The sequence below is a fragment of the Oncorhynchus nerka genome, linkage group LG27, assembly GCF_034236695.1.
Source record: "Oncorhynchus nerka isolate Pitt River linkage group LG27, Oner_Uvic_2.0, whole genome shotgun sequence".
Taxonomy (NCBI): Eukaryota; Metazoa; Chordata; class Actinopteri; order Salmoniformes; family Salmonidae; genus Oncorhynchus; species Oncorhynchus nerka.
The window spans coordinates 70,890,595-70,914,686 of NC_088422.1; the positions used below are offsets into that span (position 1 = coordinate 70,890,595).

The following is a 24,092-nucleotide window of genomic DNA, read 5'->3' on the forward strand; positions in this document are numbered from 1 at the left end:
TGAATATTACATGAACTTTTTGTGGCTGCTAGATAAGGGAGGAAATTATGTTAACAACTCACTTGCTAATTATCCCTGTTGTTATTTTTTTATGTCATGAAAACACTTCCTTATGCTGGCATATTCAGCACTGGGGTCACAGTCCTCACATGCCTCTCCCTTCCTCTGGGCAGTGACCCTACACACATGTGGTGTGATACGGAAAGGTAAGTAAGAGACATGGCTATGCCATGAAAAAATAATGAAAAAAATCCATGAATCCACTGGAGTCGTATGTGGTCTGACAGCTGAAGGGACCGTGGTGTGCCTGCCATACTCTATCTCTAACCAACAGCCTCCGAGTTGACCTTTACCCTGTTGATTCAGTTCATCCTGCTGCTGTAGGCTGGGCTAGAGTGGGTTTGTACATAACAGGCTAAATATTTCCCTTTTAGGACAGAGGTTTAACAACTGATGATAAAATGAGTATCACTTGAAGGCTGAAACTACATGTACTAATAGAGGGCAAAAGACGTTCCATTGTCATGAGGTTAAGATATCTTTATTTTTTAAATATTTTTTTTGTAAATGTGAATAAATCTACTTTGTTGCAAACATCGGTTCTTGTAAACTGTCAGTGTTGCAATTACTAGGGCTGTGATGATACCAGTATCGCAATATTTTCGGGTTAGGGTTGGCAAAAATGAAAACACGACGCAGACAACCTCTTTGGTCTTTTAACAATCAGCTGTATTTAAGTTGTGTGCTATAGCTTAGAAATGAAATAAATATCACTCTGGATGACAACATAATGATGTTTTGTTTCCAACATTGGGGCTGTTTTCCTAAATAAGTTAAATCCGCTTCATGTTTTGTTTACTTGCCACGGTACTAACGTGTCGCCATACTGGTATCATCTCGGCCTGAGCAAATATTAAAACGAGGACTAACCTTGTTCTTTAACCAAACATTTTAATTAACGAAAGGCTGTTTTGCATGAGTGTTGTCCAATATTTAATGTGGATCACTTCTTAGAAATACCAGCCCTTGACAAATTGAGCCATATACAATGAGCTGTCTTTTTAGTCAAATAATTGCATTTCTCTCTTGTCTATTCTGCTTTATTCCACTGGTGTTGCATGTTAATAGGCTGTGTGGGACAATGCATAGGAGATGTCATGCCAATGTATGGGGGTTGATGGAGGCAATCTGAGCATGCTCTGTTTTGTTTTCATATAAGCTCCTCTGTTTCCTGATTTGATGAATCTTCTAACCTTGTGAGAACTCACATTAATAAGCCCACCAGCTCATGTGTTTCTGTCCATCAGTGTGCCACGGTCTAGATTGCCCACTGTCATTAGTCTATTTGTTGGGGAGGGCGAAGAAAAGTTAGTGTAAATCTCGAAATATTTTCTCCCGGACTCGTTCATAAACATGTCATGGCAGGCTGGGTGTGACCCTGCTTGTTGAATAGTTTACTCCTACACACTGGGGCCACCATGACAATAGTCTGTCTCTGTGTCTGTCTGTGGGACCATTACCCCAGCAGCACTGTATGAGCTCCTTTCTTTAGGTATTTATTCCCAGAGCTGTGAAGCACGGAGTGTCCCCTTCATATCAAACATGGCATTAGCTGATGACCATACATTTCTTAACTTCTTTGGGGTGTTGGGTAGCTTGGATGAAAAACGTGCCCAAATTAAGCTGCCTGCTACTCAGCCGTAAAAGATAGACTATGTATATAATTAGTAGATTTGGATAGAAAGACTCTGAAGTTTCTAAAACTGTTTGAATGATGTTTGAGTATAACAGAACTCATATGGCAGGCAAAAACCTGAGAAAAAAATCCAACCAGGACGTGGGAAATCTGAGGTTTGTAGTTGTTCAACTCAGCCCCCATTGAAGATACAGGGTGATATTAGTTATGTTTCACTTCCCAAGGCTTCCACTAGATGTCAACAGTATTTAGAACCTGTTTTGAGGATTCTACTCTAAAGGAGGGGCTCATAAGAGCTCTTTGAGTGAGTGGTCTGGCAGAGTGCCACAGCCTCTGTCTGGCGCGCTCACGTGAAAGGTACGTTCCACTTCATTTGTACAGACAAAGGAATTGTCCGGTTGGAACATTAATGAAGTTTTATGTTAAACATCCTAAAGATTGATTCCATACGTAGTTTGGCATGTTTCTACGGGCTGTAACGGAACTTTTTGTTCGGCGCGACCTGAACGCGCTTTTGGATTTGTTTACCAAACGCCCTAACAAAAGATGTTTAACATTTATGGTGGAACTGGGATTCCTGGGAGTGCATTCTGATGAAGATCATCAAAGTTAAGTGAATATTTAAAATGCTATTTCTGAGTAATGTTGACTACCCAATATGGTGGGTATCTTTTTTGCTGCTTTGTTGTCTAAAGGCTGAACTCAGAATATTGCATGGTTTGCTTTCTCCGTAAAGTTTCTTTGAAATCTGACAAGGCGGTTGCATTAACTTCTTATGGCTGCAATCCCATTAACGGGAGCGATATGACAACAGCCAGTCAAAGTGTAGGGCACCATTTTCAAAACATCAAATCTCATAATTAAATCCTCAAACATACATGTATCTCATACCATTTTAAAGCTATTCATTTACATCATTTACATTTAAGTCATTTAGCAGACGCTCTTATCCAGAGCGACTTACAAATTGGTGCATTCACCTTATGACATCCAGTGGAGCAGCCACTTTACAATAGTGCATCTAAATCTTTTAAGGGGGTGAGAAGGATTACTTTATCCTATCCTAGGTATTCCTTAAAGAGGTGGGGTTTCAGGTGTCTCCGGAAGGTGGTGATTGACTCCGCTGTCCTGGCGTCGTGAGGGAGTTTGTTCCACCATTGGGGGGCCAGAGCAGCGAACAGTTTTGACTGGGCTGAGCGGGAACTGTACTTCCTCAGTGGTAGGGAGGCGAGCAGGCCAGAGGTGGATGAACGCAGTGCCCTTGTTTGGGTGTAGGGCCTGATCAGAGCCTGGAGGTACTGAGGTGCCGTTCCCCTCACAGCTCCGTAGGCAAGCACCATGGTCTTGTAGCGGATGCGAGCTTCAACTGGAAGCCAGTGGAGAGAGCGGAGGAGCGGGGTGACGTGAGAGAACATGGGAAGGTTGAACACCAGACGGGCTGCGGCGTTCTGGATGAGTTGTAGGGGTTTAATGGCACAGGCAGGGAGCCCAGCCAACAGCGAGTTGCAGTAATCCAGACGGGAGATGACAAGTGCCTGGATTAGGACCTGCGCCGCTTCCTGTGTGAGGCAGGGTCGTACTCTGCGGATGTTGTAGAGCATGAACCTACAGGAACGGGCCACCGCCTTGATGTTAGTTGAGAACGACAGGGTGTTGTCCAGGATCACGCCAAGGTTCTTAGCGCTCTGGGAGGAGGACACAGTGGAGTTGTCAACCGTGATGGCGAGATCATGGAACGGGCAGTCCTTCCCCGGGAGGAAGAGCAGCTCCGTCTTGCCGAGGTTCAGCTTGAGGTGGTGATCCGTCATCCACACTGATATGTCTGCCAGACATGCAGAGATGCGATTCGCCACCTGGTCATCAGAAGGGGGAAAGGAGAAGATTAATTGTGTGTCGTCTGCATAGCAATGATAGGAGAGACCATGTGAGGTTATGACAGAGCCAAGTGACTTGGTGTATAGCGAGAATAGGAGAGGGCCTGGAACAGAGCCCTGGGGGACACCAGTGGTGAGAGCACGTGGTGAGGAGACAGATTCTCGCCACGCCACCTGGTCGGAGCGACCTGTCAGGTAGGACGCAATCCAAGCGTGGGCCGCGCCGGAGATGCCCAACTCGGAGAGGGTGGAGAGGAGGATCTGATGGTTCACAGTATTGAAGGCAGCCGATAGGTCTAGAAGGATGAGAGCAGAGGAGAGAGAGTTAGCTTTAGCAGTGCGGAGCGCCTCCGTGATACAGAGAAGAGCGGTCTCAGTTGAATGACTAGTCTTGAAACCTGACTGATTTGGATCAAGAAGGTCATTCTGAGAGAGATAGCGGGAGAGCTGGCCAAGGACGGCACGTTCAAGGGTTTTGGAGAGAAAAGAAAGAAGGGATACTGGTCTGTAGTTGTTGACATCGGAGGGATCGAGTGTAGGTTTTTTCAGAAGGGGTGCAACTCTCGCTCTCTTGAAGACTGAAGGGACGTAGCCAGCGGTCAGGGATGAGTTGATGAGCGAGGTGAGGTAAGGGAGAAGGTCTCCGGAAATGGTCTGGAGAAGAGAGGAGGGGATAGGGTCAAGCGGGCAGGTTGTTGGGCGGCCGGCCGTCACAAGACGCGAGATTTCATCTGGAGAGAGAGGGGAGAAAGAGGTCAGAGCACAGGGTAGGGCAGTGTGAGCAGAACCAGCGGTGTCGTTTTACTTAGCAAACGAGGATCGGATGTCGTCGACCTTCTTTTCAAAATGGTTGACGAAGTCATCTGCAGAGAGGGAGGAGGGGGGGAGGGGGATTCAGGAGGGAGGAGAAGGTGGCAAAGAGCTTCCTAGGGTTAGAGGCAGATGCTTGGAATTTAGAGTGGTAGAAAGTGGCTTTAGCAGCAGCGACAGAAGAGGAAAATGTAGAGAGGGAGTGAAAGGATGCCAGGTCCGCAGGGAGGCGAGTTTTCCTCCATTTCCGCTCGGCTGCCCGGAGCCCTGTTCTGTGAGCTCGCAATGAGTCGTCGAGCCACGGAGCGGGAGGGGAGGACCGAGCCGGCCTGGAGGATAGGGGACATAGAGAGTCAAAGGATGCAGAAAGGGAGGAGAGGAGGGTTGAGGAGGCAGAATCAGGAGATAGGTTGGAGAAGGTTTGAGCAGAGGGAAGAGATGATAGGATGGAAGAGGAGAGGGTAGCGGGGGAGAGAGAGCGAAGGTTGGGACGGCGCGATACCATCCGAGTAGGGGCAGTGTGGGAAGTGTTGGATGAGAGCGAGAGGGAAAAGGATACAAGGTAGTGGTCGGAGACTTGGAGGGGAGTTGCAATGAGGTTAGTGGAAGAACAGCATCTAGTAAAGATGAGGTCGAGCGTATTGCCTGCCTTGTGAGTAGGGGGGGGAAGGTGAGAGGGAGAGGTCAAAAGAGGAGAGGAGTGGAAAGAAGGAGGCAGAGAGGAATGAGTTAAAGGTAGACGTGGGGAGGTTAAAGTCGCCCAGAACTGTGAGAGGTGAGCCGTCCTCAGGAAAGGAGCTTATCAAGGCATCAAGCTCATTGATGAACTCTCCGAGGGAACCTGGAGGGCGATAAATGATAAGGATGTTAAGCTTGAAAGGGCTGGTAACTGTGACAGCATGGAATTCAAAGGAGGCGATAGACAGATGGGTAAGGGGAGAAAGAGAGAATGACCACTTGGGAGAGATGAGGATCCCGGTGCCACCACCCCGCTGACCAGAAGCTCTCGGGGTGTGCGAGAACACGTGGGCGGACGAAGAGAGCGCAGTAGGAGTAGCAGTGTTATCTGTGGTGATCCATGTTTCCGTCAGTGCCAAGAAGTCGAGGGACTGGAGGGAGGCATAGGCTGAGATGAACTCTGCCTTGTTGGCCGCAGATCGGCAGTTCCAGAGGCTACCGGAGACCTGGAACTCCACGTGGGTCGTGCGCGCTGGGACCACCAGATTAGGGTGGCCGCGGCCACGCGGTGTGGAGCGTTTGTATGGTCTGTGCAGAGAGGAGAGAACAGGGATAGACAGACACATAGTTGACCGGCTACAGAAGAGGCTACGCTAATGCAAAGGAGATTGGAATGACAAGTGGACTACACGTCTCGAATGTTCAGAAAGTTGAGCTTACGTAGCGAGGATCTTATTCACTAAAATGATTAAAAATGATACAGTACTGCTGAAGTAGGCTAGCTGGCAGTGGCTGCGTTGTTGACTTTGTAGGCTAGCTGGCAGTGGCTGCGTTGTTGATTCGGGGGCTAGCTGGCTAGCTAGCAGTGTTGATTACGTTGCGTTAAAAGAACGACAATAGCTGGCTAGGAAACCTAGAAAATCGCTCTAGACTACACAATTATCTTTGATACAGAGACGGCTATGTAGCTAGCTATGATCAAACAAATCAAACCGTTGTACTGTAATGAAATGAAATGAAAATGTGATACTACCTGTGGAGCGAGGCGGAATGCGACCGGGTTGTTGAGTTCTAATCGGTAGATGTTGGCTAGCTGTTGGCTAGCTAGCAGTGTCTCCTACGTTAAGGACGACAAATAGCTGGCTGCGTTGTTGATTCAGGGGCTAGCTGGCTAGCTAGCTAGCAGTGTTGATTACGTTACGTTGCGTTAAAAGAACGACAATAGCTGGCTAGGTAACCTAGAAAATCGCTCTAGACTACACAATTATCTACACAATTATCTTTGATACAGAGACGGCTATGTAGCTAGCTATGTAGACGGTGGGCGTTAGCTAGCTGCTGGGCAGATACGTTAGGACGACGAAATACGATAATTACGCAATTATCTTTGATACAAAGACGGCTATGTAGCTAGCTAAGAAGAAATTGCTAAGATTAGACAAATCAAACCGTTGTACTATAATGAAATGTAATGAAATGTAGTGAAAAGTTATACTACCTGCAGACCGAAGTGCGGATGTTGTTAATCCCCGTTGTTAATCCCACCACAGTGTCCGATTTCAAATATGCTTTACAGCAAAAGCACCACAAACGATTGTTAGGTCACCACATAGCCACAGAAAAACACAGCCATTTTTTTCCCCAGCCAAAGAGAAGAGTTTCAAGAAGCACAAATAGAGAAAATGTATCACAAACCTTTGATCTTCATCAGATGACACTAATAGGAATTCATGTTACACAATAAATGTATGTTTTGTTTGATAAAGTTCATATTTATCAAAATATGAGTTTACATTGGCGCGTTACATTCACTAATTCCAAAAACATCCAGTGATTTTGCATAGCCACATCATTCAACAAAATACTCATCATAAATGTAGATGATAATACAAGTTATACACATGGAATTATAGATATACCTCTCCTTAATGCAACCGCTGTGTCTGATTAAAAAAAAAAAAAAAAACTTTACGGAATAAGCCAGCCATGCAATAATCTGAGATGGCGCTCAGAAAATTTATATTTTATATTTTATATATTTATATATATATTTATATCTATTTGACACAATAGCCGCCATGTTGACGTCAACATAAACAAGAAATGACATGCTAAATATTCCCTTACCTTTGATCTACATCAGTAAGCACTCCAGGAATCCCAAGTCCACAATAAAAGTTTGTTTTGTTTGATAATGTCCAAATACCTTCTTTTGTTAGCGTGTTTGGTATACATATCCAAACGCTCATTCTGGTCAGCGTTACATCTGACAAAAACTTTAAAAAGTTATATTACAGGTCAAAGAAACATTTCAAACTAAGTACAGAATCAATCATTAGGATGTTTTTAACATATAGCTTCAATAAAGTTCCAACCGGAGAATTCCTTCCTGTCTTCATGAGCAATGGAACGCAAGTGGGTAACATGAGGAATAAGTGTGTGTGTGTGTAAGCCTGTTTAGCGTGGCTACCGCACTTCGTGGTAGAGTTGAGCCGCTGCCCTGGTGTCACTGTGAGAGCCAGTTCCTCCCTGGCCATGCTCTATCTTCATTACCCAGAGTTGTGTGGAGGCACACTGCCAGAGCGTGCTCTTTAGCATCTCAGTGTCACAGCGCTTTAATGAAATTGATGGCTTATGTCTAAATCTGAGCCTGTCTTTATGCAGCTGAGTTCTCTCCTCTCAGGATTATGCTTTGCCTCCACAGTTCTCTCCATTGTCACACTTAGCCGTACTCTTGACTTGCAAACTGAGGGCTTCATCAGCGGAGAGCTTGGAGACTGGGTTGATTTGCTCATTTACCAGGTTTGGGACTGTCTGGGAGACATTCATACCTGCCTCGGCTCTCGCCAACCTCTTGTTTTAACGTTAAGCATTTGTTTTTTCACAAAAGTGGCAACAGCTTACTTTTATTATATTTTTTTACATATCCCTCCTTTTTAAGGATAATCTTTTTTTCAGCTGTTTATTCATCTAATCTCCTCAGATCTACTTCTAGTCTACAGATGCATTCTGGAGGTAGGAGGAAAATCGAATGTGGATTAAGGATTATTCTCCCCATATGAAATGGTCTGTTGTCAATGCTCTCCCTTCATAGAAAAGCATTGTTCCTTTGCCACACTGTTGTGCACTTAAAAAGTGTTTTTGTGTTCATCTAGCAGATGTGATTTCTTTTTTTTTTTCTCATTTCTTGAGCCCTTTTCAAATTCAAATGTTTAAACGCTCTCAACTCTGATAGTACACAGCTGTGAGGGAAGAGGCTGTATTTTCCACTTCGGCAGGATCCTAAGAAGACCCTCAGTGTGAATGAAGTGGTATCATTTTCCCACCAATGGGCAGCTCTGGAAACGCCAGACTGGACACACACAGTCTAGCCCTACTGTCCGGACTGACTAGTGAGAGGAGCAGTTTGACCATTTGCCCAGTGTTGCCAAGCTGTCTGGGCAGAGGACTATTCTCAGCTAGCATCAGCCAGTATAGTAGACAGTCTCAATAAGGCTTGAACACTGCAACCAGCCAGCATGGCATCAGTCAGCCAACAGCTGAGCTACATATGCGCAGGAGCCAGTGTGCTGTCACTATGGGACTAGCTTTAATTTGAACCTGAAAAAGAACTGAATGAATAAGTGATGGCTGCTTCCATCTTGTGCTGATTGCTAAAAGTGTGACCGTTGCATCTAAAAGCTCTTTAAAAGCCTCCTGTTTCTACATTAATGTCCCCTCACTCTCTTGTAATGTAACAGGGTACCACACAGTGACAGACGCCCAGGAGAGAGAGCGTAGTCTCGTGTGGAATTGCGATGCATGTCAGTGTCCCACTCTTAATGAGCAGCGTTTATCCCCTAGTCAGAACTAGATAAGTGGAGAGTTTTATCACAGCCGAGCAGGTGGAAGCAGGGGCCGCGCCGCTGCTGCCTCCGGGAGAGCACTCCATCTAACGCTACTGATGACTACAAAGTCTTTAGTGATTTCTCCTTTCTTTACTCTGTGCAGGATTGCTTTGCGCAAACTGTTAAGGAGTTTTCCTCATTCATTTCAACCACAATCACTGTAAGGAGAATTCTAAAGAACTGGAAACATCTAGCTTCTGATCTAGGCTATATGCCTATAGGCTAAACATACACCTAGGTAGTACAACTGTTGGAGTGCACCAGGTCTTTGCCATGCCTTATGAGCAACCTTGACAATCTAGAAAGTAAACTCCCTTAGCTCAGAGTGGTTGATGGCTTTTTGGTCTAATGGTATGGTTCACTCTGGAGTAGGGCTGTCCTCGACTTAAAAAAAACCTGTGAGAAATTAACTTGAAATGGGCCATGTTTACTGGTTGCTCAGGAGGTAAAAGAGAAGTCGGATGGGTGGAATAAATGTGAGTAGTTGTTGAAAATACTGGAGATCAAGAAAAAGAAGGAGCAAGTGCTACGTGCATGTTAATATGTGCCAAACAGGTGCTGTATAGATGACTATAATTTCTGTGAATGTTTGGAACCATGTAAACAAAATAAATATGTTTGAGTCATTATTATAAAAAATAATTTTTAAGCCTTTATTACAGCAGTCGACTAAATTGGGTCAGCCGTACTCTGGAGTGTGGCGTACTGATGACCAGGTTTTGATAGCAGTCGGTTAGTAATGTTGGTACTCCTCAGCTTTATTGAAAAGTATGTAAGCCTTTTTCATGTCTTATAGTCGTGACAGACTTTCAGCATGCTTATAGAGAAGACCACTCAACATGTACTGCACTGACACAAATGATTGGTGGAAATAAATTGATAAGATTGTCAAATCAATTTTTTTTTTAACCACCTGCCTCTCATTGCACTCCACGAGGAGCCTGCCTGTTACGCGAATGCAGTAGAAGCCAAGGTACATTGCTAGCTAGCATTAAACTTATCTTATTAAAAACGATCATAATCACTAGTTATAACTACACATGGTTGATATTACTAGTTTATCTAGCGTCAAAGAACATCCAATAGTCAAAGGTTAATGAAATACAGATGGTATAGAGGGAAATAGTCCTATAATAAACTACAACCTAAAACTTCTTACCTGGGAATATTGAAGACTCATGTTAAAAGGAACCACCAACTTTCATATGTTCTCATGTTCTGAGCAAGGAACTTAAACGTTAGCTTTTTTACATGGCACATATTGCACTTTTACTTCTCCAACACTTTGTTTTTGCATTATTTAAACCAAATTGAACATGTTTCATTATTTATTTGAGGCTAAATAGATTTTTATTGATGTATTATATTAAGTTAAAATAAGTGTTCATTCAGTATTGTTGTAATTGTCATTATTACAAATAAAATAAATCGGCCGATTAATCAGTATCGTCTTTTTTGGTCCTCCAATAATCTGTATCGGCGTTGAAAAATCATAATCGGTCGACCTCTAGTCCTATGATGGGAAGGGGAGTGGGGATATCATTGGCAGCACACTGCAGTCTTGTGCTTGTGGAAGGTTTTTTTTACCCCCAGCATTAACACTGTAAATATCTAATACACCCTCAAAGAATGCATTCAAAATGTGTTTGCGGTAGCCAATTGTTTCAATTGATTGTTTTTACTATTGCTGCAGCAGTTTTAGATGGGATGGGAAAAGTGAATATAGCAAATATTTAGCTGAAAATAACCATTGGGTCTCTGTAGTATCTTGTGGGTGTCCTTCACAAGTGAAGCTATTCTTAGTCCCAAAAACAGTGCTTGAGGAAGTAACCTCTATCGAAGGAAGGATGAAATTGAAAACATGTTCATGCCAACATGTTAAAGTGTTGGTGATAGGCTGTAGCCAATGCACATAGGCTGTCATGTCCAGACCAATACTGACATTGAAAAATGTAGCCAAATGTTAATGACTTAATTGTGTGTGTGTGCTAAATGCCAGTCATGTTTGGCAAATATAATATAGGGTCATTAATAATATCTATTGGCTTGATTCTGTTGACATACTTCAGGCACTGTTCCTTCAGATAGGAGAGAAGTGACAGTGCTTGTTGCACACTGCAACATCACCCACCTTGCAATTTTCTATGGACGCAGTCAACATTTTGTAACTATTTTACCATAAATTTATTGTTTCAAATCTGGAAGTTATTTTTTTCATTTTATGAAGCATCTCTTACTGTGTTCTGACCATAGGAATGTTATGGGGTTTCGTTTAACACGTCCTCATGCCATTGAAACCTGTTTCTCATGTTCTCAACTTTCTTTCCTTGTCCAGCAGCCAAAGTCACAATCCTATTCATATTACCAAACCATGCTTGTTGTGTCTTTTAGATCTTACCTCTTTCTAAATTCATATTTTCATTTCTGTCATGTGAAACCGCTAGCATTTGCACTTTGAGAACGGTGTGTTCCCTCTAATTGCATTTTGGAACATTTGCGCCAATAGCCTACTGCCATGTGCGAATTGCTGCGCTTATAATGAATGTGAAGAAATAAACTATTAGGCTATCAACATTTTTAAGCTATACCTTCTGACCTGTTGCATCAACCTAATTTCTTTTAAAAGTTTTTGTTGATGTATAGTGGTTGTATTAAATTGGGCTCTATCGCGTCTCAAAACGGTCCCAGAGTACGTTTTGGAATATTTATTTATTGCACAGGACAAACTGACCAATAGAATAGGTGAACTTTTCTACCCATGGGGGATAGTAGATTGACATAGGCTAGTGATTTTGCTGTTCTTAATTAATTCTTGTTGGCTGACGAACGGTTAATGTGAACAGTTCTTCTAACATCTTCAATATGCGCCTCGGAATTTGATAAGAGGGACGCGCGCTGCAGCATGCCTATTGTGTGTCTTCCACATTTACATTTACATTTAAGTCATTTAGCAGACGCTCTTATCCAGAGCGACTTCCCTAGTAGCCTACTTCGGAGCTGCAATGCCTGTGAGAAGGACCCGATCACGTGACGTTCATTGGTTAATAAGAATTGAGATATTTGAGCGAGCCATGTGAGTGAGAGGTGCTTCGGAGCGCGGTGATTAGCAGCCGGAAGAAGGGAATTTATAATCATTATATTCAGCCCAAAGGCACTTTGGAGCAACGGTTAGGTTTAGGGGCATGACGGCCACACAAGGGGGTCATCGACAGCCTGTTTGTCAGCAAACTTGATGATGGAGTTGGTGTCGTGTGAAGCGAACATATGAATTAGGCTATATATATCCCCCCCACAGTACATCAAATTAACTTCTTACGGCTGAAATTTCCATTAAAGGGATTGATATAACAACAGCCAGTGAAAGTGCAGGGCAGTGAAAGTGCAGGGCGCCAAATTCAAACAGAAATCTCATAATTAAAATTCCTCAAACATACAACTATTTTACACCATTTTAAAGATAAACTTGTTGTTAATCCCGCCACAGTATCCGATTTCAAAAAGGCTTTACGACGAAAGCACACCAAACGATTATGTTAGGTCAGTACCAAGAAAAACACAGCCATTTTTCCAGCCAAAGAGAAGAGTCACAAAAAGCAGAAATGGAGAGAGAATTGATCACTAACCTTTGATCTTCATCAGATGACACTCATAGGACTTCATGTTACACAATACATGTATGCTTTGTTCAATAAAGTTCATATTTATATCAGTTTACATTGGCGCATTATGTTCAGTAATGTTTTGCTTCCAAAACATCCGGGGATTTTGCAGAGAGCCACATCAATTTACAGAAATACTCATAATAAACATTGATAAAAGATACAAGTGTCATGCATGGATTATAGATATACTTCTCCTTAATGCAACCGGTCAGATTTCAAAAAGTCTTTACGGAAAAAGCACACCATGCAATAATCTGAGTACGGCGCTCAGACACAAAACGAGCCATACAGTTACCTGCCATGTTGTGGAGTCAACAGAAGTCAGAAATAGCATTGTAAATATTCACTTACCTTTGATGATCTTCATAAGAATGCACTCCCAGAAATCCCAGTTCCACAAAAAATGTTTGTTTTGTTTGATAAAGTCCATTTATGTCCAAATACCTCCTTTTTGTTTGTGCGTTTTAGTTCACAAATCCACATTCAAGAGGCTAACTCCAGACGAAAAGTCAAAGTTCCGTTACAGTTCGTAGAAACATGTCAAACGATGTATAGAATCAATCTTTAGGATTATTTTAACATAAATCTTCAATAATGTTCCAATCGGACAATTCCTTTGTCTTTAGAAATGCAATGGAACGCAGGTCGTTCTCACGGCCACGTGCGTGTCCAGCTCATGGCCTTCTGCCAGACACCTGGTTGAAACAGCTCTCATTCTCTCCTCCTTCACAGTAGAAGCCTCAAACAAGGTTCTAAAGACTGTTGACATCTAGTGGAAGCCTTAGAAAGTGCAATCGGACCAAATTTACATTTACAAATTTACTTGGATAGGCAAAGAGTTGAAAAACTACAAATCTCAGATTTCCCACTTCCTGGTTGGATTTTTTTTTTCTCTGTTTTTTGCCTGCCATATGAGTTCTGTTATACTCACAGACATCGTTCAAACAGTTTTAGAAACTTCAGAGTGTTTTCTATTCAAATCTACTAATAGTATGCACATCTTAGCTTCTGGGCCTGAGTAGCAGGCAGTTTACTCTGGGCACCTTATTCACCCAAACTACTCAATACCGCACCCCAGCCATAAGAAGTTAAAATGCTCTGGTGATTTAAAATGTATTTCAAAAAAATATCCCATGAAATTTAGAGGGAAACAAAAAATCTTCTCTCTGAAGTCTGACAAATGGCAATTTTTCTGTGTTGGTGGAGTTTCTCTGCTGTAATGTGTTTCTGAGAGCAGGTGGAGGGAAGATGAGGCTGGGGATTGGATCACATCAGTGTAGAGATGCCTGGAACCCCTGCTAGGAGCCGGAAATGATGAGAATGGTGTTTGTGTCAGATAATAAAGTGGTCTGAGTCAGTAGAGTAAAGGGTGTCTAGCTAGTTGTTCTTGATGGGAATCACTCTAGGTCCCTATGATGGGATATCATTGGCAGCACACTGCAGTCTTGTGCTTATCATCTACTCAACTTGTGGAAGGTGTTTTCCCCCCCCCAGCATTTCAACACTAAATATCTAACACACCCTCAAAGAATGCATTCAAAATGTGTTTGCGGTAGCCAATTGTTTTAATTGATTGTTTTTACCATTGCTGCAGCAGTTTTAAATGGAATGGGAAAAGTGAATGAACCAAATATTAAGCTGAAAATAACCATTGGGCCTCTATAGTTTTGTACTATCTTGTTGGCGCAGGTGTCCTTCAAAAGTGCAACTGTTTTTAGTTCCAAAAATAGTGCTTGAGGAAGTAACATCTTTAAGGATGAAAACACACACACAGTAAGTCTAAATCAATGGTGAGAATGAGAGAAATTCACACAGCCTGCTGTTGTATTATTCATAACATACTTGTGAATCTAGGGAAGGCTAAAGCTTTCATAATGAGGAATTATGTGTCATGGTCTCTCTCGGGTTTAAAATGAGTCCTTATAGACGTTTTGAGGTAGTGCTGTTCTGAAGTTTTGTCACTGCACTCCATGCCGATCAGGAATGAGTTGTTTGACATTTTAAGGCCATTAAAAGCCTGTTTTCACCTCTGTTCCTGCAGGTCAGCATGGAAACCCTCTGAACAAGTACATCCGCCACTATGAGGGCCTGTCCTACGACACCGAGGCCCTGCACAGCAACCACCAGAGAGCCAAGAGGGCCGTCTCCCACGAGGACAAGGTCCTGCAGCTTGACTTCCACGCACATGGAAGGTACGTCACACTCTTTAGTCTACTGTACATTAAAAGTTCATAAGGGATCTAGGGATCATTAGCCTGGTTGCCAAATCTGTAGTGCTTTAGCCAACTCATCTGATTTTTTTTGTTGTCATGCCATTAATTGACCAATTATTGAATGACATGACAATGTCAGTCAGAGGAGTTGGATAGAATATGAACAGATCTGGCTTCTGCTTTCCAGGTAAGTCGAGCGTCACGCCCAACTCAACAAACCTGTTGATGCTCGTAGTAAAGAACTGACCTGTGACGTGTTTTCCTGCATGATCAAAAGTTTTTTTAAAGGGAGGAATCGCCCAATGAAGTCTCTGTGTGGGGTTTTGGATTACAGGAATATCTTAACATCCTGACCGCTGGAATCTTGTGAGAAAACATTGTATTTCCCACACTGGCTGGGACATTGAGAGCAGTGTGGTAGTCTGGCTTGGTATTGTACACCAGCATGATGCAGGGATAGCCTACTGGAAGACAGAGGGTGTTCTCTGGTAACCAGGCCTAAAGTGTTATATCAGCCTGCAGCAAGCTACTACTTCTCACAGGCCCCCACCTATTCCTATCAAATGTTTAGTATTCTGTCCTAGGCTGACTCTGTGCCTGTCTGTATGTGGGATGAGTTGATGGTTATTGGGTTATTAAATCCAGCCGATTGTAGTCTCCAGCTATCTCTGACTTTGACTGATATGATCACCAAGGAGTTTTTCCAAATCGCATCTCGGCAAACCACAAACCTAGAGGTTAATATGAAGAGATAGAAAAGATGTGCATACATCTAAGAGAAGGGCTGCTGTCTGGTTTTTGGTTAATCCAAAATGCTTTATTTGGGGAATGATGGCCAGGAGCTTGTCTCTCTCCCCCCACCCCCCCCATATAATCTGCTGTTTCTATTTCAGATGGTAGATAGTCTTACTGATTTTGGGACTGGCAGTCCATGTTACCACCTGTCTCTTAACTAAGATCACCTTCACCCTCCCAACAGGGCAAAATCCTCTGTCCTCTTCAGTTCACAAACCGACAGTACAGGACTGTGTATTTATTCTGCCAGGTCTGTCCTCCTTCTCTCCCCTTTGTCACGGGAGCAGTACTGAGTCCTGACCTTTGTGTGGATTCACTCCCAGTGAAGGGGGTATCGTCCTCTTGTGTAACGGACACCAGCAGCACCTCAGGCGGAGGCAGGCAGAGCAGACTGTAGTGTAGAGGTTCTTTTGGGAGCTGCAATACAGCTAGACCTATCTGTTAAAGAGTTGTTTACAGAAACTATCTCTGCTATAGTGTTACCTACCTTCTAATCCCAAAGCTACTGGGCAGAGGACTCTTGTCACATAGGCTACCATGTTTCTTTAGAAGATATGTTTTTTGTGTATGTACAACATCATGTGCATGTCACTCCTGTCAAATGATGATATTCATGTCAGTTTTAACCCACCCCCCCGGCTTAAATCACATCAGTCCTATTCTGTTCAAGTAGACCCTAGTTTCTCTTTCATAATGGTACCATTTTATGTTTTGGAAACAATTACTTGATAACTAGAGGTCGATCGATTTAACCGACATGGCCGATAATTAGGGCCGATTCTCAAGTTTTCATAACAGTCGGTAATTGGCGATTTTGGACGCCGATTACATTGCATTCCACGAGGAAACTGTGTGGCAGGCTGACCACCTGTTACGCGAGTGCAGCAAGGAGCCATGCTAAGTTGCTAGCTAGCATTAAACTTATCTTATAAAAAAACAATCAATCTTCACAATCACTTGTTAACTACACATGGTTGATATTACTAGGTTAACTAGCTTGCCCTGCGTTGCATGTAATCAACGCGGTGCCTGTTAATGTATCATCGAATCACAGCCTACATCGCCAAACGGGTGATGATTTAACAAAAGCACAATCGTTTTACGAATGTACCTAACCATAAACATCAATGCCTTTCTTAAAATCAATGCACAAAAGTATATTTTTTTTAACCTGCATATTTGGATAAAATAAATTCATGTTAGCAGGCAATATTAACTAGGGAAATTGTGTCACTTTTCTTGCATTCATTGCACGCAGAGTCAGTGTATATGCAACAGTTTGGGCCGCCTGGCTCGTTGCGAACTGTGTGAAGACCGTAATTAATTTGCCAGAATTTTACATAATTATGACATTACATTGAAGGTTGTGCAGTGTAACAGCAATATTTAGACTTAGGGTTGCCACCCGTTCCATCAAATACGGAACGGTTCCGTATTTCACTGAAAGAATAAACCTTTTGTTTTCGAAATGAGTTTCTGGATTTGACCATATTAATGACCAAAGGCTCATATTTCTGTGTTTGCTATATCAAATCAGAGACTTAATTATAATAGTCTGACTGAGTGGTGGTAGGCAGCAGCAGGCTCGTAAGCATTCATTCAAACTTTACTGCGTTTGCTAGCAGCTGTTAGCAATGCTTGAAGCCCAGCGCTGTTTTTCAACTCCTGAGATTAGGCTGGCAATACTAAAGTGCCTATTAGAACATCCAGTAGTCAAAGGTATATGAAATACAAATGGTATAGAGAGAAATAGTCGACGCATCATAATTCCTATAACTACAACCTAAAACTTCTCAACTGGGAATATTGAACCACCAGCTTTCATATGTTCTGAGCAAGGAACTTAAACGTTAGCTTTTTTACATGGCACATATTGCACTTTTATTTTCTTCTCCAACACTGTGTTTTTGCAATATTTAAACCAAATTGAGCATGTCTCATTATTTTTTAGATTAAATAGATTTTATTTATGTATTATATTAATTTAAAATAAGTGTTGTTCAGTATTGTTGTAATTGTCATGATTACAAATATATTTATATTTAATCGGTCGACCTCTAGTGATAACACAGCTTAGTTTCTGCTATCTGTATTTCCAGCTAGCAGGTTTGTGGTCTCCCAGGAATGGTGAGATAACAGGCTGCAGCGGTCACTTCCTGGTTCAGTCTGTTTCAGAGGACCGTTTCATTCACTGCTTGTTCTGGAGATAGCCCTGCAGGTGTTCACATTGTTTCCCAGTAGCTACACCAGATGGGTGGAATGGGCTAGTATGTCAGTTAGCAGTCACAAAACACTGCCTCTGTGTAGAGCAGAGCTCATAATTACTCAGTGCCTCTGGACATGAAGGGGAACATGCAGCTTTTCTGGAGCCGGCTCGTCTTGTACACCTCCCACCCTTCGATGTGCCTCGGACGAGCTTATCACCAACCAACACTTTTAAACTGGGACACATGCACACTCTACTTGCATACATACATGCAAATGTACATCCATATACGTGCACACACACACACAATGAAACACACACAATCTTTCTCATTGTGTGTGGTTGCGTCACTGTCCCAGCTATTAGAAAAGGTGTTTCACCCTCTCTCATTCTCTCTCTCTCTTTCTCCTTCTCCGTGGCCTGCTGTGTGTGTGAAAGGGTGCTGTGAGACCTAAAAATAATCTATCCCAGGAGCCGTCATTTTTCAACACATTCCTTCCTTCTTTCTTCACCACTGTCTTCTGAAGGTTTTTTGTGGGGGACTGATCAGAATACCCCCTACTGTACTGCTTACACTCTGCGTCATGACATTATTAGCCCTATGGAAACAGCAGGAGCTGCTTGTGTGGGAGGCAGTCACAGCTAACGTTAACTTCATGTGAACGTTTTCCTCAGCCATGTCTTTTCTGCAAGCCCTTTGCTTTCTGCTGGGATGTCTTCACCAGTTTTCTGTCTCATCCTGGAGTGTAGTGTGATACATCAAGTGGTTTAAAACTTCTTAGGACTGAGATCCTGCTAATGGGATCGATATGACAACAGCCAGTGAAAGTGTAGGGCGCCAAATTCAAAACAGACATCTCATAATTCAAATTCATCAGCCATACAAGTATTTCACACCATTTTAAAGATGCATTTCTTGTTAATCCCACCACAGTGTCCAATTTCAAATAGGCTTTACGGCGAAAGCACCACAAACGATTGTTAGGTCAGAGCCAAGAAACAGAAAAACACAGCCATTTTTCCAGCCAAAGAGAGTAGTCACAAAAATCAGAAATAGAGAGAGAATTAATCACTAACCTTTGATCTTCATCAGATGTCACTCATAGGACTTCATGTTACACAATACATGTATGTTTTGTTCGATAAAGTTCATATTTATATCAAAAAATCTCTGGTACGTTATGTTCAGTAGTTCCAAAAACATCTGGTGATTTTGCAGAGAGCCACATCAATTTACAGAAATACTCATAATAAACATTGATAAAAGATACAAGTGTTGTGCATGGAATTATAGATACACTGCTCCTTAATGCAACCGCTGTGTCAGATTTTTAAAAAAGCCAAAAAGATATCCGCCATATTGTGCAGTCAACAGAAGTCAGAAATAACATTAAATATTCACTTACCTTTGATCTTCATCAGAATGCACTCCCAGGAATCCCAGTTCCACAATAAATGTTTGTTTTGTTTGATAATGTAGATTATGTCCAAATAGCTACTTTTGTTAGCGTGTTTTGGAAACTAATCCAAAAGCGCGTTCACTCGGAGCAGACAATGTCAAAAAGTTCCGTTACAGTCTGTAGAAACATGTCAAACGATGTATAGAATCGATGTATAGAATCAATCTTTAGGATGTTTTTAACATAAATCTTAAATAATGTTCCAACCGGACAATTCCTTTGTCTTCAGAAATGCAATGGAACGCAAGCTAACTCTCACGTGAACGAGCATCACGAGCTCAAGGCATTCTGGGAGAGCCCTGACTCATTCCCCTCTCATTCTGCCCCACTTCACAGTAGAAGCATCAAACAAGGTTCTAAAGACTGTTGACATCTAGTGGAAGCAATAGGAAGTGCAACATGACCAATATCCTACTATCTTCAATAGGGAATGAGTTGAAAAACAACCAACCTCAGATTTCCCACTTCCTGGTTGGATTTTTTTATCAGGTTTTTGCCTGCCATATGAGTTCTGTTATACTCACAGACATCATTCAAACAGTTTTAGAAACTTCAGAGTTTTCTATCCAAATATACTAATAATATGCATATATTAGCAACTGGGACTGAGTAGCAGGCAGTTTACTCTGGGCACCTCTGGGCATCTTATTCATCCAAGCTACTCAATACTGCCCCCAGCCATAAGAAGTTAACAGGCCAGGTGAGTGTCTGTTGTGAAGAAAAATGATTGAGAGGATGGTGCACAACAGTAGACGTCTTTATTCATTCACCCTTTTTGGGCAGTCCATCTAACATTTCCCTGAATTACCGGCATTCCAATAATAGTAGTGGAATGATTGAATGATTGGATTGGATAGTTCTGAGATATTTTCAGATCTCCGTTCCAGCCGTTGAGCACCGCCCTTATGACTGAGAACATGTGACGTCTGAGCAAGCACACCAAGGGCGGCATTCAGCCTCCATACCCCACCCCCAATTTTTCTCTATCTAGCATGAGCTGGAGGGAGCTTCTACCAAATGTACTTAAATGGACTTATACCAGTCTGTTTCTTTTCACATCCAGTGTGAACGAGTGCAGACTTGTGGTAGAACTGTCAATTATTCTGGAGCTTGCCAGCTGAAGAGTTCCATCAGTCACTCCTGGGCTACAATCACCTATTCGGACCCGTTTTACTGCCAATGCAGAGCCCCACCGGGCCTTCACAACTGGACTACCGATGTTATCTGCCCGAGGGAGTTATACAACTGGCCCCTCCGTTGCGACATTACCTGAACGCCCATCAGCAGCCAGCTAATCGTTAGATCTATTCAGATAGCAGGAGATAAGACAGCTATCGGACAATTTTTCTTGGGTCACTATAACTATATCTATTTTGCCAATTGGATTGATCCCCTCTAACCACACGGAACCCCACTAATCTACTGACGGAAACGCACGAGGTGGCTAATAACAGACCTCCATCCTATGCTAGCTTGCTACCGATGGCCCAGCTAGCTGTCTGAATCGCAGTGACCCCAACCAACCTCAATACTCACTGGACCCTTATGATCACTCGACTAAGCATGCCTCTCCTTAATGTCAATATGCCTTGTCCATTGCTGGTTAGTGTTTATTGGCTTATTTCACTGTAGAGCCTATAGCCCTGCTCATTATACCTTATCCAACCTTTCAGTTCCACCACCCACACATGCGATGACATCACCTGGTTTCAATGATGATTCTAGAGACCATATCTCTCTCATTGTCACTCTATGCCTAGGTTTACCTCCACTGTATTCACATCCTACCATACCTTTGTCTGTACATTATACCTTGAAGCTATTTTATAGTCCCCAGAAACCTCCTTTTACTCTCTGTTCTAGACGACCGATTCTCATAGCTTTTAGCCGTACCCTCATCCTAGTCCTCCTCTGTTCCTCTGGTGATGTAGAGGTTAATCCAGGCCCTGCAGTGCCTAGCTCCACTCCTATTCTCTGGGCGCTCTCTTTTGATGACTTCTGTAACCGTAAAAGCCTTGGTTTCATGCATGTTAATATTAGAAGCCTCCTCCTCCTCCCTAAGTTTGTTTTATTCACTGCTTTAGCACACTCTGCCAACCCGGATGTTCTAGCCGTGTCTGAATCCTGGCTTAGGAAGACCACCAAAAATTCTGAAATTTTCATCCCTAACTACAACATTTTCAGACGAGATAGAACGACCAAAGGGGGCAGTGTTGCAATCTACTGTCCTACTATCCAGGTCTGTACCCAAACAATTTGAACTTCTACTTTTAAAAATCCACCTCTCTAAAAACGTCTCTCACCGTTGCCGCCTGCTATACACCACCATCTGCCCCCAGCTGTGCTCTGGACACCATATGTGAACTGATTGCCCCCCATCTATCTTCAGAGCTCGTGCTACTAGGCGACCTAAACTGGAACATGCTTAACACCCCAGCCATCCTACAATCTAAGCTTGATGCTCTCAATCTTGTTCTCAACTTGCCTACCTGGTTAAATAAAGGTGAAATAAATAAAATAAATAAAAATCTCACACAAATTATCAATGAACCTACCAGGTACCACCCCAAAGCCATAAACACGGGCACCCTCATGGATATCATCCTAACCAACTTGCCCTCTAAATACACCTCTGCTGTTTTCAACCAAGATCTCAGCGATCACTGCCTCATTGCCTGCATCCGTAATGGGTCAGCGGTCAAACGACCTCCACTCATCACTGTCAAACGCTCCCTGAAACACTTCATCGAGCAGGCCTTTCTAATCGACCTGGCCGGGATATCCTGGAAGGATATTGATCTCATCCCGTCAGTAGAAGATGCCTGGTTATTTGTTTAAAATGCCTTCCTCACCATCTTAAAAAAGCATGCCCCATTCAAGACATTTAGAACCAGGAACAGATATAGCCCTTGGTTCTCTCCAGACCTGACTGCCCTTAACCAACACAAAAACATCCTATGGCACTCTGCATTAGCATCGAACAGCCCCCGTGATATGCAACTTTTCAGGGAAGCTAGAAACCAATATACAAAGGCAGTTAGAAAAGCCAAGGCTAGCTTTTTCAAGCAGACATTTCCTTCCTGCAACACAAACTCAAAGAAGTTCAGGGACACTGTAAAGTCAATGGAGAATAAGAACACCTCCTCCCAGCTGCCCACTGCACTGAAGATAGGAAACACTGTCACCTCCGATAAATCCACTATAATTGAGAATTTCAATAAGCATTTTTCTACGGCTGGCCATGCTTTCCACCTGGCTACCCCTACCCCGGTCAACAGCACTGCACCCCCCACAGTAACTCGCCCAAGCCTTCCCCATTTGTCCTTCTCCCAAATCCAGTCAGTTGATGTTCTGAAAGAGCTGCAAAATCTGGACCCCTACAAATCAGCCGGGCTAGACAATCTGGACCCTTTCTTTCTAAAATTATCTGACAAAATAGTTGCCACCCCTATTACTAGCCTGTTCAACCTCTCTTTCGTGTCGTCTGAGATTCCCAAAGATTGGAAAGCACCTGCGGTCCTACCCCTCTTCAAAGGGGGGGACACTCTTGACCCAAACTGCTACAGACCTATCTCTATCCTACCCTGCCTTTCTAAGGTCTTCGAAAGCCAAGTCAACAAACAGATTACCGACCATTTCGAATCCCACCATACCTTCTCCGCTATGCAATCTGGTTTCAGAGCTGGTCATGGGTGTACCTCAGCCACGCTCAAGGTCCTAAACGATATCTTAACCGCCATCGATAAGAAACAATACTGTGCAGCCGTATTCATTGACCTGGCCAAGGCTTTCGACTCTGTCAATCACCACATCCTCATCGGCAGACTCGACAGCCTTGGTTTCTCAAATGATTGCCTCGCCTGGTTCACCAACTACTTCTCTGATAGAGTTCAGTGTGTCAAATCGGAGGGTCTGTTGTACGGGCCTCTGGCAGTCTCTATGGGGGTGCCACAGGGTTCAATTCTTGGACCAACTCTCTTCTCTGTATACATCAATGATGTTGGTCTTGCTGCTGGTGCGTCTCTGATCCACCTCTAGGCAGACGACACCATTCTGTATACTTCTGGCCCTTCTTTGGACACTGTGTTAACAACTCTCCAGACGAGCTTCAATGCCATACAACTCTCCTTCCGTGGCATCCAATTGCTCTTAAATACAAGTAAAACTAAATGCATGCTCTTCAACCGATTGCTGCCTGCACCTGTCCAACATCACTACTCTGGACGGCTCTGACTTAGAATATGTGGACAACTACAAATACCTAGGTGTCTGGTTCGACTGTAAACTCCTTCCAGACTCACATCAAACATATCCAATCCAAAGTTAAATCTAGAATTGGCTTCCTATTTCGCAAAAAGGCTTCCTTCACTCATGCTGCCAAACATACCCTTGTAAAACTGACCATCCTACCAATCCTCGACTTCGGCGATGTAATTTACAAAATAGCCTCCAATACCCTACTCAATAAATTCACAGTGCCATCCGTTTTGTCACCAAAGCCCCATATACTACCCACCACTGTGACCTGTACGCTCTCATTGGCTGGCCCTCGCATCAAACTCGTCGCCAAACCCACTGGCTTCAGGTCATCTACAAGACCCTGCTAGGTAAAGTACCCCCTTATCTCAGCTCGCTGGTCACCATAGCAGCACCCGCCCGTAGCACGCGTTCCAGCAGGTATATCTCTCTAGTCACCCCCAAAACCAATTCTTACTTTGGCCGCCTCTCCTTCCAGTTCTCTGCTGCCAATGACTGGAACGAACTACAAAAATCTCTGAAACTGGAAACACTTATCTCCCTCACTAGTTTTA

General features: G+C 43.2%; 1 protein-coding gene across 1 annotated transcript in view; it reads left to right on the top strand.

Annotated features, from left to right (window-relative positions):
* The window catches only part of LOC115112270 (disintegrin and metalloproteinase domain-containing protein 10-like), a 107,401-nt gene that overhangs the window by 18,526 nt on the left and 64,783 nt on the right, over positions 1-24,092 (top strand). Inside the window, exon 2 of the mRNA XM_029639218.2 lies at positions 14,649-14,799. Coding sequence (XP_029495078.1) covers positions 14,649-14,799 — 151 coding nt within the window. The remainder of the gene's footprint in view (positions 1-14,648; positions 14,800-24,092) is intronic.